At 35.6% G+C, this 16,970-nt stretch overlaps 2 protein-coding genes across 2 annotated transcripts; one reads left to right on the forward strand and one right to left on the reverse strand.

The window, feature by feature from the left end:
* Positions 1–493: 493 nt before the first annotated feature.
* Positions 494–2,128, reverse strand: LOC124541753 (GDP-fucose protein O-fucosyltransferase 2). Its single transcript, XM_047119698.1, has one exon. It carries the CDS (start codon positions 2,030–2,032, stop codon positions 818–820), a length of 1,215 nt encoding a protein of 404 aa, XP_046975654.1. The 5' UTR covers positions 2,033–2,128; the 3' UTR covers positions 494–817.
* A 567-nt stretch (positions 2,129–2,695) lies between these two features.
* Positions 2,696–11,637, forward strand: LOC124541608 (alpha-centractin). The gene is made up of 9 exons (XM_047119529.1): positions 2,696–2,871; positions 3,119–3,183; positions 3,594–3,768; positions 4,233–4,384; positions 6,581–6,724; positions 8,223–8,388; positions 9,478–9,547; positions 10,142–10,308; positions 11,297–11,637. The coding sequence occupies exons 1-9, from the start codon at positions 2,824–2,826 to the stop codon at positions 11,438–11,440; spliced, it is 1,131 nt and encodes a 376-aa protein (XP_046975485.1). The 5' UTR covers positions 2,696–2,823; the 3' UTR covers positions 11,441–11,637.
* The last annotated feature ends 5,333 nt before the right edge of the window (positions 11,638–16,970 follow it).

Here is a 16,970-nt window from a genome sequence, read left to right on the forward strand (position 1 = left end):
ACATACATTGTTCTGTTTTCAAACTTTTATACAACTTGCAATAATTAGTTGTTTACATTTAATCTTATAATGTAAATAAAAATTTCTTCTGATCTTTACAGTATTGATATTGTAGTAGTAAATTAGTTCAGTTCTAATTATAACTTATTTTTGTAGTAAACATAATCTGAATATGCTAGGATTGGCCAAACCAGCCCATGATACTACAATACCTAATGTACTTAAGTACATATGTGAGATGTTCTACATCTTTCTTGTAATTAAAAGATAGTTTTTAATAGCACACCCCATGAGTGTCTGCAGCAGAAGCGACTGATCAACTGATTATTGATTTTTGTACATGAAAAACAAGTACAAACAAGCTTGTTAAATATTTGTTTATTATTTCATATGAGTCGAAATGGCCCAGTGGTTAGAATGCGAGCATCTTAACCGATGATTGCGGGTTCCAACCCAGGCAAGCACCGCAAATTTCATAGAAATTCTGCCACATGTGTATTCCACCAACCCGCATTGGAACAGCGTGGTGGAATATGTTCCAAACATTCTCCTCAAAGGGAGAGGATGTTTTTAGCCTAGCAGTGGGTATTTACAGGTTGTTGTTGTTGTTGTGTTTCATAGGATTTCAAAGGCAAGCATCATCTTCCTGCTCATATCCCAATATAACTTGAGGTTGATGCAACATGTCTTCTTTCATACTTCTCTGTCAGACGTCATCTCACAAGTAACATTCTTTCAATCCATATCATCTTTCACACAAGGGTTTCAAAGGAAAGCAAGCGCTGCTAATCTAGTTTGGGGAATAAGAGCTCATTAATCAATTAACAATTTTCCACTTTGAAGGTGCCTCACACCTACCTTTGTCGGGACAAAGTCTATTAAAAGTGGTAGAACTCTCAAAACCTAAGATCTCCCTTTCCTCTTGTATCCGGAATGTAAACGTACTTTCATATGTACCAATAAAGTATGCAGCATGAGAACATATGATTTGATCAATGATGGCTACACCACCATCTTTAAATTTATCTAACTCTGATTGCGTTGGTAAATAAAAATGGACCTTATAACCAATATCACTAAGTTGTTTTTCCAATTTAATTAATTCAGAATTCTGACCATCCGACGCTATGAAGATATTAACAATTTGTGGATTGTAGTTTTTGATAGCGTTATCAATTTGTTTTACAGTTCCTTTTATTGATGGGACGTCTTTTTTACGTGATCGAGCAAAGTCCCGTCGTCTCCAATGAACGCTTACATAAGTCGTACATATTTTACTGTTGCAATTGAAGTATTCGGATATGTATTTTTTAGCTGTGTTAATGAGATTTTTATTGAATTTCATGCTTTTTCTGCAATCCCAAAATGTCTTAGTGCCATACTGATCATGTAGGGGTATTTCACCATGAGCAAACATGACAAACTTATCTGTTGGGTTTAAAGATATCAGTTCCCATAAGTTTGATATTCGGCCCTGATATTTTACACATACTGTTTCCTTGACTGTTACGTTATTATATCCCCAGAAAGTTCCATCATAATCACAGTTTCCTCCAATCTCCCATTTATCTCTAAATTCACCGTTTTCGAATGCATCAGGATAATTTTGTAACACATATAAACGATCTATAGTAAAAATATTTGATTCTATTTTCGAAAACACTTCATGTAATTCCACAACTGGTGCGAATTTTTTTAATGATTTCACATCGAAAAAGTTACTCCAAGGCAAAGGAAAGTCGCTTTGTGTCGTTTGCCAATGGTATAAACTATACCAAGGCGGCAAAATCAACATCCAATTTTTGTGATGTTGTCTAGCCTCCGATAGCATGATTGCAAATCGCATGTAGACATCCCGTCTCAAATTAAACCCTTCCGGTGGATTTACATCATATATAATAAACTTTTCATTTAAAAAATCTCCATCACAGGTCTTTTCTTTTAAATCACAGTACCCGTCTCCTTTTTCTGCGCTCGTTAAAATAACACAAAGGAACAGAATACTTAGGTTGATAATCATTTTTATGGACATAGAAACGTAAATGAACACATGTATTATTTAATTATAAGATACAAAAATAGGAACGAATTTGAAATTGAAAATAAATGACAAATATTGTTATTGCTGGAGAATAAGGATGTTATTTCTTGAATAATGACGATTGACGGTTTTTAATATCGATTTACTAGTGGTAGCTCAAAGATATGACATTATAAAATAGATTTTATAAAAATTATCATTAAAATCTGTGAGATAAGTGCATTTGGCCTTAAAATTGTTGTAAATTTCTGAAAAGCGTATATTAGGCATTTAATTTACAATCATTTACACTTATTAACTTCTATCTATAATTTTGTATATTTATGTTCTCATGTCATGCAAAAATGTTATACTATAAATTTGTTTCAGGACGTCCGAAAGAATTGAAGAGTCTGAATTATGGTTTGCCTAAGAGAAAGGGAAGCTTACTACGTTTCGTAACAAATCGGTTTACCTTCCCATAAGCTAATATCACTTTTAAAAAATACATTTTTAACTTTATCCCTAAAAGTCATGTGGAATTTTAGGAATACAAAGATACAAAAAATAAAGAGAAGGTTTATTCACAGCAGGCGTTATTTAAAAAAAAAAATCTTGTATCACCTTCACCGTACATTTATCTTTATTCATACGAAACATAAAAAATAATATACCTATCTTCACTAAAATAGCAACACCAAGACTGATGTCATAGTTGAAAGCAGTCCGGATGAGTATTTTAACAAAAATAAAATAATAAAGATCTCTCATAGTTTAATAATTATTAGCTCTTATTAATAAAAATGGAACTAAATGATGTCATCGTGAACCAACCTGTGGTTATAGACAATGTAAATAACTCAAATATTACGTACATAACGATCGATTTTTGCCGTATTGGCATATCCATTTTTCGTATTTTTCTATAAAAGTGACCTAATAATATTGTTACAATCTTAATAATCTCTCATGCACAGTGATGTGAATAAATTATGCTTTAATACATTATCTTTTTGATACTCTTAATGATTAATGACTCATGAGTATCGTGAACAGTTGAAAAGAACTTTTTTTTTTATTCAAGTGCTCATATTTCAGGGTTCTGGAGTAATTAAAGCTGGATTTGCGGGTGACCAAATACCAAAATGCAGGTTTCCGAACTAGTAAGTATGGGTTTATGTTAATTTCTCATTGTGTTCCATATTTGGGTTAACTTGAATAAAACTTCAAAAATTGACATCAATCTTATATTGTATGGGAATGGTATTAATTTAACTGCCACGTTAGTCTTATTGGCACATTTGGAAGTCCGATTCCTAGGTTCGAATCCCAAATTGAACAAATGAAATGTTACAACTTGTATATTAAGTCAACCTGATCTTTGTTAATGTGACACAGTTGCATAAACAACAAATAAATTTACATTAATACTGTAATAAGTGGAATTTATGATGTTAAATTTATATCACTAATATCTTTATATATAAAATTAATAGTTAAACTATTAAACAGACAGTGAGTATTATATTATATTGTCTATGCTCAATATGAATAAAACAATAAAATTTTTCAGTATCGGACGTCCGAAGCATGTCCGTGTAATGGCAGGTGCGCTAGAAGGAGAGTTGTTCGTAGGTCCTCGTGCAGAGGAACACAGAGGGCTCCTCAGCATAAAGTACCCGATGGAACACGGAATTGTAACAGATTGGAATGACATGGAACGAGTCTGGAATTATATTTATAGTAAAGTAAGTATATAATTTAATAGGATATATGTACAATATACATATGGTATTGTGTACAATTTAGATGTAGCTTCGCCAAATTCAATGAAACCGATTACTGCCGATTCACACAACCAACAGAAACAGCACCCTATCGCGCCATTCGACGCTATTCGTCGCTATAGATTCCCGTGTCAGGTCAACCCGAGCAAGTGCATGTAAATCGACGTGTCAAATTGACGAATATATTAGCTCACATAATATTACAAGTTATTACGTTTGTGTAAAGATCATATTCGCATAAGAAATAAAAATTGATAATTTGGGACAGCATACTCCATTTGGATTTGATCGGTTTTACAAATTTTTCCAATGCTAACTTGTATCTTACTATACTATTGTTATTGCTTAAAATAGTTTCAAGCAAGGAGACCAATCATTTCGCCTTTTTGCTTTCTCTTGCTAATATTATTATATTATTATTCCAGGACCAGCTATCGACATTCTCCGAAGAGCATCCAGTGCTGTTGACAGAGGCGCCTCTAAACCCTCGTCGAAACAGGGAGAAGGCTGCCGAGGTCTTCTTCGAAACGTTCAATGTGCCAGCCTTGTTTCTCTCTATGCAAGCCGTTCTTAGTTTGTAAGTAAATGTCACTTTATGAATAAATGAATGAATTATACTTTGTTGTACACCACAAACAAAAAAAAAAAAAGAAACACAAAATTAATAAAATTCAAAAATAGAATATATATAAGTAGGTTAACAGTGTTGTACAATGGGCGGTCTTATGGCTTATAGGACATCTCTTCCAGACAACCCAATCAAAGGGAGATTTTAAAACAATCGGCATAGGCACAGTGTCAAACTTACATACAAATATTTACACACTTATACTTATACTTACTACATATATAAATATTATTTGTAAATAATATATATCTCTATTATATACTACTACTTTAGTTATTTATTCTATTATGATAAATGAAAGTAATTTTGTCTGGCGATCTTGGTGGTAAGGCTTTGTGCAAGCCCGTCTGAGTAGATACCACCCACTCATCAGTTATTCTACCGCCAAATAACAGTACTCAGTATTGTTGTGATCCGGTCTGAAGGGTGAGTGAGCCAGTGTAACTACAGGCACAAGGGCCATAACATCTTAGTTCCCAAGGTTGGTGGCGCATTGATAATGTAAGGAATAGTTAATATTTCTTACAGTGTCATTGTCTATGGGTGATGGTAACCACTTACCATCAGGTCGCCCATACGCTCATCCGCCATTAAAAAAAAGTTAATAAGAATATAAACACTTTCAATCATTTACAAATAAACCAAAAATAGTTCCAACTTCGAAAATATCTCAACATAAATAAATCACCAAACCATACAAATTGAAGTGAATTACTTACTCAGTTGAGCTTACAAGTCCAAATAAAACACAAATAACACTTATAACAAATAACAAGTCGCGCCAATATTGATCATACTGTTCGCGCCCAAAAAGAAAGAATAATGACAGCTTGATGCGGTTTCGCGCGCTTTCGTTTTTATTTTTTTATTTCCAGCCAGTTGTATAGTTAAAGGAATCTCCTAAATATATAATAAATTTGAAATTCTGTCTTTCGTGATCAAACTACTGAACGGAATTTGCCGTTTCGTAAATGGAAATCGTTTATAAAAAATACAGTGGTAGAAAGGCATATTATTCGATTTTGTAGATGATAAAAAAGCGTGGAGTTAGTACCTGTTGACTTGCAGGCAGGATATATTACATACATATATAATTGTATTTAACTAATATATATATATGTAGAAAAAGAGTAACTACTGAGTTTCTTGTCGGTTCTTCTCGGTAGAATCTACTTTCCGAACCGGTGGTAGCTTCACTTAATTGTTAAATGACGATTCAAAAGTGCTTGTAAAAGCCTACTTGAATAAATATTATTTTGACTTTTGGTTATAATCTATCGAAGTTAATTTCAGTTGTATTATAAAAACTCTAACCTAACAAAATATTATGAACGATCGAGATTGTATGTGTTTTATTGTAAGCTGTATAAACGTTCATAATATATCGAGAGTTTACAATCTCACGAGATAGATTGTTATCTAACTATGTTTGTAATCTTAAAGTAACTGTATATGCCTGTATATTTCCCACTGCTGGGATAAGGCCTCCTCTTCCATTAAGGAGAGGGTTTGGAACATATTCCACCACGCTGTTCCAATGCGGGTTGGTGGAATACACATGTGGCAGAATTTCGATGAAATTCGTCACATGCAGGTTCCCTCACGATGTTTTCCTTAACCGAGCACAAGATGAATTATAAACACAAATTAAGCACATATATAGTGGTGCTTGTCTGGGTTGAACCCGCAATCATCGGTTAAGATGCACGCGTTCTAACCACTGGGCCAACTCACCTCATTCTGTTTGTAATCTTACGGTGACATATACATATAGTACGACACAACTTAGATGTCGCATCGGCAAAATTCGTAAAACCGATCACATCCGAATTGAGTGCGCTATCCCAAATCATCAATATTTATTTCTCATGCGAATATGATCTTTGCACAAACGTAATAACTTGTAATATCATATGACCTAATATATTCGTCAATTTGACGCGTCGATTTACATGCACTTGCTTTCTCTGACGCGAGAATCTATAGCGACGAATAGCGTCGAATGGCGCGATAGGGAGCTGTTTCTATTGGTTGTGTAAATCGTCAGTAATCGGTTTTATTTTAATTCCATTGCATTTTCCGATGCTACATCTAATTTGTGTCGTACTTATACATATATAAACATTTTGATGTATGTTCAAATAGATATGCAACGGGGCGAACGACTGGTGTGGTCTTGGACTCCGGGGACGGCGTGACCCACTCGGTGCCGATATATGAGGGCTTCGCGATGCCGCACAGCATCATGAGGGTCGACGTGGCCGGCCGAGACGTGACCAGATACCTGAGGTGAGATGATTGTCTACGGAAACCTCCGTCAGTTTTCAAATTAATTCCCATATCAAGTCGTAAACTCTTAGTACCTATTGTAATCAAAGCACTAAACTGACAACTGGCAAAATCGTGCCGGCTGGCACTGGTTTCCGGAGATTAGCCGGAACAAAGAGAAAATAAATGTAAAAAATGTTATTTTGGTATATATTTACAGTGTATATATAACCTTTACCTTTAGAACTTTTGGAATTACAAACAAAAAATGTTACTTTCAAAAATAAACCAATCTTGTATTCAAATTCTACGTAATACCTATTAAAGAGGGGAGGGGGGGTCTTGTCAAAAAGTAGCGAAAATGTCTTAAGTAAAAATGAATGGTCCCTAATAATATATTAGAATTTATATTAATATATCTTATACCCTTTTAGACCCAGGCTACAGGCATATTGATTTATAACAATGTGATTATATTTAAAACCAATATGTTTTATATCATAACGCCCCTATAATGGCCTCACATTTTCTCTCTAATAGGTAGATAGACTCCAAATGAATTTAAAATAAAAGATATTTTCAACCGACTTCAAAAAGGAGGAGGTTATCAATTCGTTTTTTTTTTTTTTTTTATGTTTGTTACCTCATAACTTTTTACTGGGTGGACCGATTTTGATAATTTTTTTTTTGTTTGAAAGGTAGTGCTTCCCGTGGGGTCCCACTTTTTTTTATTTTTTTCCGATGATGGTATCCGTATGAAAACGACATAAGTCTTAAATTTGCATTATGTATATGCGCGACAAATAGGTGAATAACTGAAAATCACGTTAACCAGTTTTGATAATACTTTTTTTATTATAAAATATATACTTCAAGGGTAATTTGGTGAAAGTTTGGTAAGGTTCTGAGCAATGTAACGGAACGGAAAGGAGCGGAACAATTCTGAGGAGCACGTTAGTGACATTCTGTCGAATCTTTTATTTATAGGTTATTTGGATATTTGAGTCACCTTCCGTAATGTGGTTATGTTTATGTGATTATCATTGTCATATTATAATCAACTAGCTACCCACTCCGGCTTCGCACGGGTGCAATACTGATACTAAATATTCTACAGAATTTGTTTATTTACGACATCACATCGCAAACTTCTAAAATTATCAGTGTTTCTTTACTCTATATTGTTCATGTATTATATACACAAACATTCCTTTTGAATCACACTATCTTTTTGATAGTGTTGACACAAAACGCCCTTGTGGGCCGGGCTTATGATGAAGTCACTTGCTCAACCTCGTTTGCCTACTATATGTACCACAGATTAAAATACAGGCAAGTGACGTCACCGACCACATTGCAGTGCCATACTGTCCAAGTAGCGATTGCGCGCGCTATTTAAATATGGAATTTTAAGTTCCTTAGCTTCTTCTAATAGTATAAAATGGATTTTAAAAACCAGTCAAAAAATAAGTTATAAGTTACATAATTGAATTTTTATTGTTTTATTGATTATTTCCAGGTTGCTCCTCCGTAAAGAGGGCGTTAATCTCCGGACGTCAGCGGAGTTGGAGATCGTTAAGGCCATCAAGGAGAGGGCCTGCTATCTGTCCCCCAACCCCCTGAAGGAAGAGGCCCTGGACTCCGAGAGGGCCCATTACACGTTACCGGATGGAACTCAGCTAGAGGTAAACCTTGCAAGCTTTGGAGACATCTGTATTAATATTATATATGTGAAAGTAACTCTGTCTGTCTGTAGCTCTTTCACGACCAAACCGCTGAACCGAAATTGATGAAATTTTGTAGTAAAACTTGAACTCCAAAGAAAGACATAGGCTACTTTTTTTTGCCTAATACATGACTCTTTAACCTAATACAGGACGATACTACTATTACGACGACTACTATTGATCTATATGTCACCGTAAGATTACAAAATTAGTTAGATTACAATCTGACGAGTTAGATTGTAATCTGATCTGATTGCAATTAAACGTACTATTTTTCGAGTCGACATGGTCCAGTGGTTAGAACGCGTGCATCTTAACCGATGATTGCGGGTTCAAACCCAGGCAAGCACCGCTGATTCATGTGCTTAATTTGTCTTTATAATTAATCTCATAATATAATCTCATATAATCTCAGCGGTGAAGGAAAACGTCGTGAGGAAACCTGCATCTGACAAATTTCATAGAAATTCTGCGACATGTGTATTTCACCAACCCGCATTGGGACAGCGTGGTGGAATATGTTCCTTTAGCCCAACAGTGGGAATTTACAGGCTGTTGTTGTTGTTGTTGTATTATTTTTCATATACACAACAAACACAACACAACAAGAACATGTATCCGTTCTATCTATTACCAGTTCACATTTTGATCGCTTTTCATAGATAGATTACAATATCTTACAGTTACACGCACATAATATTTCTGGTCTGGTATATTTTTCAGTTGTTGAAAAACTTGAGGAAACTTAAATTAATTAAACAACGACCTCCGTGGTCGAGTAGTGTGTACAACATCACATACATTACTCTGATCCCAATGTAAGTAGCTAACGCACTTGTGTTATGGAGAATCAGAAGTAACGATACCACAAACACCGAGACCAAAGAGAATATAGAATACTAATAAATTTTCTACATCAACTCGACCGGGAATCGAACCCGGGACCTCGGGGTGGTGTACCCATGAAAACCGGTGTACACACCGGAGGTCGTCGACATACATTATATTACATATCAATTGTTTATTTATTTATAATTAATATTACAGATCGGTCCAGCAAGGTTCCGCGCGCCTGAAGTACTGTTCCGGCCTGACCTCATCGGTGAGGAGTGTGAAGGTATGTTACATTTTGACATTATGCTATGCTTCTGGGTATGCTAACTTCACTTAGAGGGAATAGGGTGCTGACGAGAATGACCAAGAGTAAATGAGGATCTGATACCAATATAGTTCTACTTAATATGAAATAGGTAAGTGGTAGGGAAATAAATCACCTGATGGCTAGTGGTCACCACTGCCCATAGACAATATTGCTGTCATAAATAAAAACCATGTGTTACATTACCAATGCGACAACAAGTAGTTACACTGACTCACTCACCTTTCAAACTGTAACTGCTTTTTGGGGGTAGAATATCTGACGAGTGGGTGGTAGCCATCTATTTTTTTTCGCTGGAAAAACGCTTTACGCGCTTCCCCCACGTGATGGAAAGTGGGGGGGTGGGTGTGTTACTCCCCGGTTTCCTGTACGCCATTAAAAAACCAGCGGTACCCTCTCCGTCTCTCGGCGGGCGCCACGGGATCGCTTACGCATGCTACCATGAGGGTGGTACCCATCTAGAATAGCCCTAACACCAAGTACTATATCTGGATGAAGACCTCACTTTCCAAGTACGAGATGAATTGCTAACACGACATGTAATAATTCCAGGTCTACATGAAGTGTTGATGTTCGCAATCCAGAAGTCCGACATGGACCTCAGGAAGGTGCTGTATCAGAACATAGTCCTGAGCGGGGGCTCCACCCTTTTCCGGGGCTTCGGTGACCGTCTGCTGGCGGAGATACGCAGGCTCGCGCCCAAGGATATGAAGATCAGGGTACGTGCATTGTTGATAAGATATCATTATTAATTAGAATCAAAACCGGTGTGGTAAGTGGTCACCATCACATATAGACCTTGGGGACGATGCGCCACCAACCTTTGGGACAGAAATGTAACTAAGCTGGCTCACTCGCGCTTCAAATCGAGACATTAAAGGTTTGAAAAGTGATTCAGTGTAACTCTATACCACCGGTTCGGAAAGTAGATTCTACCGAGAAGAACCGGCATGAAAATCAGTAGTTACTCTTTTTCGTTATTTAAAAAATAAAAAGTTATGTTAGTCACTACATTTATTTAAATTAATATATCCTGCTTGGAAAACAATATATATGACAAATATCAAAAGAAAATTACTCATATATTTGAGTTAGGAGTCTCCATGCGTCTAAAAGCAAAACCACTCGTCAAAGTTACATCAAAATCGGACGACTATTTTAACATACATGGTAGTAACAGCCTGTAAATTTCCCACTGCTGGGATAAGGCCTCCTCTGCCATTAAGGAGAGGGTTTGGAACATATTCCACCACGCTGTTCCAATGCGGGTTGGTGGAATACACATGTGGCAGAATTTCTATGAAATTTGTCACATGCAGGTTTCCTCGCGATGTTTTCCTTCACCGCTGAGCACGAGATGAATTATAAAGACAAATTAAGCACATGAATCAGCGGTGCTTGCCTGGGTTTGAACCCGCAATCATCGGTTAAGATGCACGCGTTCTAACACTGGGCCATCTCGACTCATTAAAGTAACATTTGTGCTCGTCTTAAAATAACTAGCCATTCAACGCATTGGTTTGTTATTGTTCAAATAATCATTTTAAATAACAATAATAATACAATATCAAATTATACTTTTATTATTATTCAAAATGATTGTGCTTTAATGTAATTAGCCAGTTTGGTCTTAAATGCGTTAAGTGACTTTAGCAGGAATTTTATTATAGACTTGTGATTTGCGAAATCAATGCATGAATATTTCAGATCTCAGCGCCCCAAGAACGCCTCTACTCGACTTGGATTGGGGGGTCCATCCTTGCCTCCCTGGATACCTTCAGGAAGATGTGGGTGTCCAAACGGGAATACGACGAGGAGGGACACAGGGCTGTCCACCGCAAGACCTTCTAAACTCAGCTACAGCTATTTCGTTAAGTGCAGCTTCATAATTGCTGAATCGATTTTGATGAAGTTCATTCCAAATGTAACAAGATATGTTGAGATATGTCGTTATACGATCTCGACTTACACTGATTAATGAACGCTTATATTTATATATGTAAAGGTAAATGTTTTCTTTTCTATGTATATACAAATATTACAAGTATAGTACGACACAACTTATATGTAGCATCGGTAAATTCAATAAAACCGATTACTGACGGTTTACACAACCAATGGAAACAGCTCCCTATCGCGCCATCCGACGCTATTCGTCGCTATAGATTCCCGCGTCAGTTCGACCCGAGACAGCGAGTGCGTGTAAATCGACGAATATATTATGTCATATGATATTACAAGTTATTACGTTTGCGTAAAGATCATATTCGCATAAGGAATAAATATTGATAATTTGGGATAGCGTACTCAATTCGGTTTTACGAATTTTGCCGATGTTACATCTAAGTTGTGTCGTACTATACTCTGATGTTGTATTTAATCTGGATTTTTTTTTTTTGTTATTAATCTGTGCGTTGTGTTTTGATTTTGTAGTGAGATTAGAATCAGTATATGATAGATTGCTTAAAATCTAGTAGTTTATTGAGTGCTATGTTTGAAAATTTATTTTGTGCTAAGTTCATCGCTGTAGAAATAAAATCATTTTCGTAAAACTTAGTCTCAAGCTTATCCAAACAATTCGAAGTCATAATAATAATTGTGTTCAAATTAAGTGATCTTTGTCGTTAATTAAAGATTATTTGTGTAATACAGTACATACTTTGAAGACTTAATCTAATATGAAAATTTAATTATTTTCACTGTCCGAGTTGACGGAACAGTTGATATTGGTATATTTTATCTAAAGTTATATTTACAGCTTCGAAATGTATATCCAACAGAGAACAACCAGTATGAGACTCTTTTCAATCAATAAGATATAAATTAAACTTCAATTAAGGTATTATATGCCAGTCGCTTTCAGCTCAGATATATTGTGCACTTAACAGGATCTTTATTTATAATACATTACACTTAACTAATTATATCCACTTTGATACTTGCAAAATTCAGAAAACAGTTTTGTCAACGTTCAAATTGTCTTTGATTTTTTTTATTCACAAAATAAATACCACAGACTAATCAAGCTCTCGACCAATGGCGTCGCATCAATTTGCTGTCAGATAGTGTTTATTTGACTTTTCTCCTGTTATGATTTCAGTGGAACCTTTTTGCGTGAAAAACATTGTTAAGAACACAGTCTCACTTTAAATAATTAAAATTTAAAACCACAGATAAAAAATCTTAAGAGTTATTTGCTTAAGCTGGATAAATACACTTAGGGTAATCCAAATGACAGCTTTCTTTGTAATTCTAGGTATTATTATTTATTTCACATCCTAAAATAACCGAAACTATGAATTATGCATGTAACATGTACATGTTTTTTTTTTAATAAAACTAATTCCATTTTTCATGTTATATAATAATTTATACGGTAACACAAATATGTACATTTTTGTAATTGGTATAACATGCTGTTATGATATTAAACATGCACATTTAGTATATGCATGCATTAGTTTTAAGTGTAAGCGAGCAAGATATAAAGTATTTAATGTTGAGAGATTTTTTTGTATTCCAATAAATTATTTTTAACTCATGTTTTCGTTTTATTTAACCTACTTGTATAATTATTATATGTGTCGGTAACTTTGGCCGACTTGCCGACTGCCTAGTCGGTTGTATAGAGACCGACTAATTGGTCTTTTAACAAAAAGAAAAACCGACTTCAAACAAAACACTGTTTTAAAACAAATGAATATGCTAAAAGTAATAAAAATAATTGCGTATTCAACATATTTTTTGTCCTCCTAAGTAAAATGAAATGAAAAATATTAGACTACTTAAAATTCGATTTACGATTATATAACGTAGTTATAGTTATACCTACTCCTTTTTGAAGTCGATTGAAAAATAGTGTTAATGATCATTAAAATAAATAGAAATTACCGCATATAGTTTATTTTTCTACCAATTGTATGATGATTCGATTCCAAACTGAAAGTAACTCCATTCCGATCGGGTCGGGACAAATTTCTTTAAATATATATTATTTATATTTACTGACTAATTAATATGTTGATTAAGACGCAATTTTTATAAAGGACATGTCGGCGCGAAACCACGAATTTAAGAAAAACACGTGTCCAGAAATAATTATTTTTATTTTATTTATTTTTATTTATTTATTTTCGGGAAACAATTATTTTATTTTTATAATTTGAAACTGTTTGATTGTTAAATTAATTTATAGTGAATTGTGAAATGTTACATTAGTCTAAAATATTTTAGTGTTTGTAAACAGGTTTTATGTTGGATTATTAGTCTATCCACCTAGTAACAGCCCGTAAATTTGCACTGCTGGGCTAAGGCCTCCTCTCTCATTAAGGAGAGGGCTTGGAACATATTCCACCACGCTGTTCCAATGCGGGTTGGTGGAATGCACATGTGGCAGAATTTCGATGAAATTACACACATGCAGGTTTCCTCACGATGTTTTCCTTCATCGCCGATCACGAGATGAATTTTAAACACAAATTAAGCACATATATATAGTGGTGCTTGCCTGGATTTGAACCCGCAATCATCGGTTAACATGCACGCGTTCTAACCACTGGGCCATCTTAGCTCTCTCATGGATTGTTATGAAATAGCAGAATTGCTACTAAGGTTCAAACTTGCTTGGACCTTATTTGGAGGTCTGGAAGCCTTGGGACAATAGAAGCGTTCTAACCAATGGGCCAACTCAGCTCAACGTACCACCTATTTTTGTTATGAAAAGGCCGAGCGTCCGTCGTTATCGACTAAGATTGCAAACCATCCAAAACCGATATCTCCGCATTGCTACGGACTCGCCGTGGTACATCCGTAACGTAGACCTACATAAGGACTTCGACATCGATTCGATCGCGAAGCATCTCAAAATATTATCGACGGCGTATTTTGAGAGAGCTAAAGAACACAGCAATCCACTGTTGTTGATTGCTCAATCGTGCCAATACACCTCTCGCAGAGGTAATTTTCCAGGTAGACTCAGGCGACCTATACACGATAGATAATAGCTTCACTATCGCAAACGAGCCATTTGTAGGGAAAACCACCTCACTACACACCTCACACAGCGTTTCCGCCGGCGGAAAGGAGGACCCTGATTAGCGACGTCTCGGAGGCGGCCGAGACGTCAGTAAATTCACTCAAGTGTTAGAATCACTCCCCACCGATTTTGTTCTGAGCCGAGGTGCGATCTCATAGGAGACACCCTCAGGACGAACTTTAGGACGAACGATTAGTTCTCGCCCGAAAGACCGGTGACGCTGTAAAGGCCAGTAGGGCCAACAGCAATACAACACACATTAAAAAAAAACGTTATCGACAGGCGTGTACGAGCCGTCGGAGCGATCGGACCGCCTCATATTGGAATAAATCAGAGTCCAGAGAAAATTATTTCCTGAGTTTAATTTCATACCAATGAGGATGGTTAAAGATCGAAACCCTGACACTCGTCAGTAATAGTAATAGGGCGAGGAACTTTGGGAGGGAGAATGTCGTATACGGGATGGAGGAGTTTGGGGCAAGAAAACAGTATATGGGATAAGGAACCTTCGTCAAGGCCACATTCACACAAAGAGTGATCTCTAACTCTAATTTTACAAAGATGAACGGGCGTACATGCATGTCCAAGGCGTAAACGGCAGATAGTTGTGGTGAGCCAACGATTAGCTTGCCTCAAAAAGTATATTCCAATGTTTAACTGTTTGTCAATTTGACGTATACGTCCTGTCCTCTGACGCCCCTCGTTCTCAGAGGACGTTAATATTATTTTACTTTAACTTAAAACACAAATTCATTACATCAAACGAAAAACAAGTACCATAGGGATTACTTATCTCCTACTAGAGATAGGACACAAGTGTCAACCGTAGGAAAAATTACATTTTATTGATCAAAGAATTATTTGCGCCGTCATCTTCTTGATATACTTTTATCTTAATAAATATGCCTCCAATAAACATATAGAAGGTAACGATAAGAACATTATCTATATATTTATTGTAAATATTGTCTATCTGTGATACAATTTTTTTATAGTTGCTTTGTTATGTCATATAATGACATTTTTTTTTAATTAGTAAGATAAGTAAAACGTGTAAGATAACACAGGATTTTTTTTTCATGAGTTTCCTTGGTGAATATCCTGAACTGCCTACGTCCCTGATATATGGTCAAAAACGGCAATAAGTTATAAAAAACAACCATTCCACACACGGTTAATTCATTACGAATTTTTTCACCCTTTCGTATCTATAATTTCACTGTTTTATTTAACCTTCTGTAATGTTAACATGACAGATCTATTATCAATTACATTAAGTAGATATTATTTTTAAACACCAGCTTGCTGTACAAATTGGCAGTATTCACCGCGCCTCCATTTTTAATTTTAAATTTTAATATAACTTAATTTAGCGGGATTTTGCTGTTTTTTTTTGCACAGATAATATATATGTGTATAAATTGGAAATCTTATATTCAAAAATGTTATAGATCTATGTACACTACACCTAGAACCAGAACCATACTAAGTCTTATTTGTTAAAAAGGTTTGTTGAGCGGGTGGTACCTACATGAGCTTAACACTCCCTACAACCTAGGGATTATGATAGTGGTTACACAAATAAAACAAAAATTTATCAGACATTTTCTATTTATAATGAAAAGTGATAGGTGTCTAAATATTAAAAAAGCTTTTTCAATCAACAACAAAACAACAACAACAACAACAGCCTGTAAATTTCCACTGCTGGGCTAAAGACCTCCTCTCCCTTTGAGGAGAAGTTTTTGGAACATATTCCACCACGCTGTTCCAATGCGGGTTGGTGGAATACACACGTGGCAGAATTTCTATGAAATTTGTCACATGCAGGTTTCCTCACGATGTTTTCCTTCACCGCTGAGCGCGAGATGAATTATAAAGACAAATTAAGCACATGAATCAGCGGTGCTTGCCTGGGTTTGAACCCGCAATCATCGGTTAAGATGCACGCGTTCTAACCACTGGGCCATCTCGACTCATTTTCAATCAAACCTTGTTCTTTTTAAATATTCCTAAACACAAAAATTGTAAGAAGTATAGGCAGTCAAGTGAAATGCCAATATTCGTTTTAAATAGCAGACCTCGTCACACACTCGCATTATATTTTAAACTAGCTGTGCCCCTCGACTTCGTTCGCGTTTAAATTAGAAATACCTTATTACAGTTATTAATTACGGGATATTTACCATGTTATCTTATACAGGAATACCTTAGCAAATTTTTATGAAATTCTTCTATATTGGGTTTCGATATTATGTTTTTTTAGACGATAGAGTAGTGCCATCCAATCTTCAGGTACTTACCGGACACGGGTGCTTCGGTAAGTACCTGCACGGGATAGCGCGG

This window comes from Vanessa cardui, chromosome 28, assembly GCF_905220365.1.
Source record: "Vanessa cardui chromosome 28, ilVanCard2.1, whole genome shotgun sequence".
In the NCBI taxonomy this organism is placed as follows: Eukaryota; Metazoa; Arthropoda; class Insecta; order Lepidoptera; family Nymphalidae; genus Vanessa; species Vanessa cardui.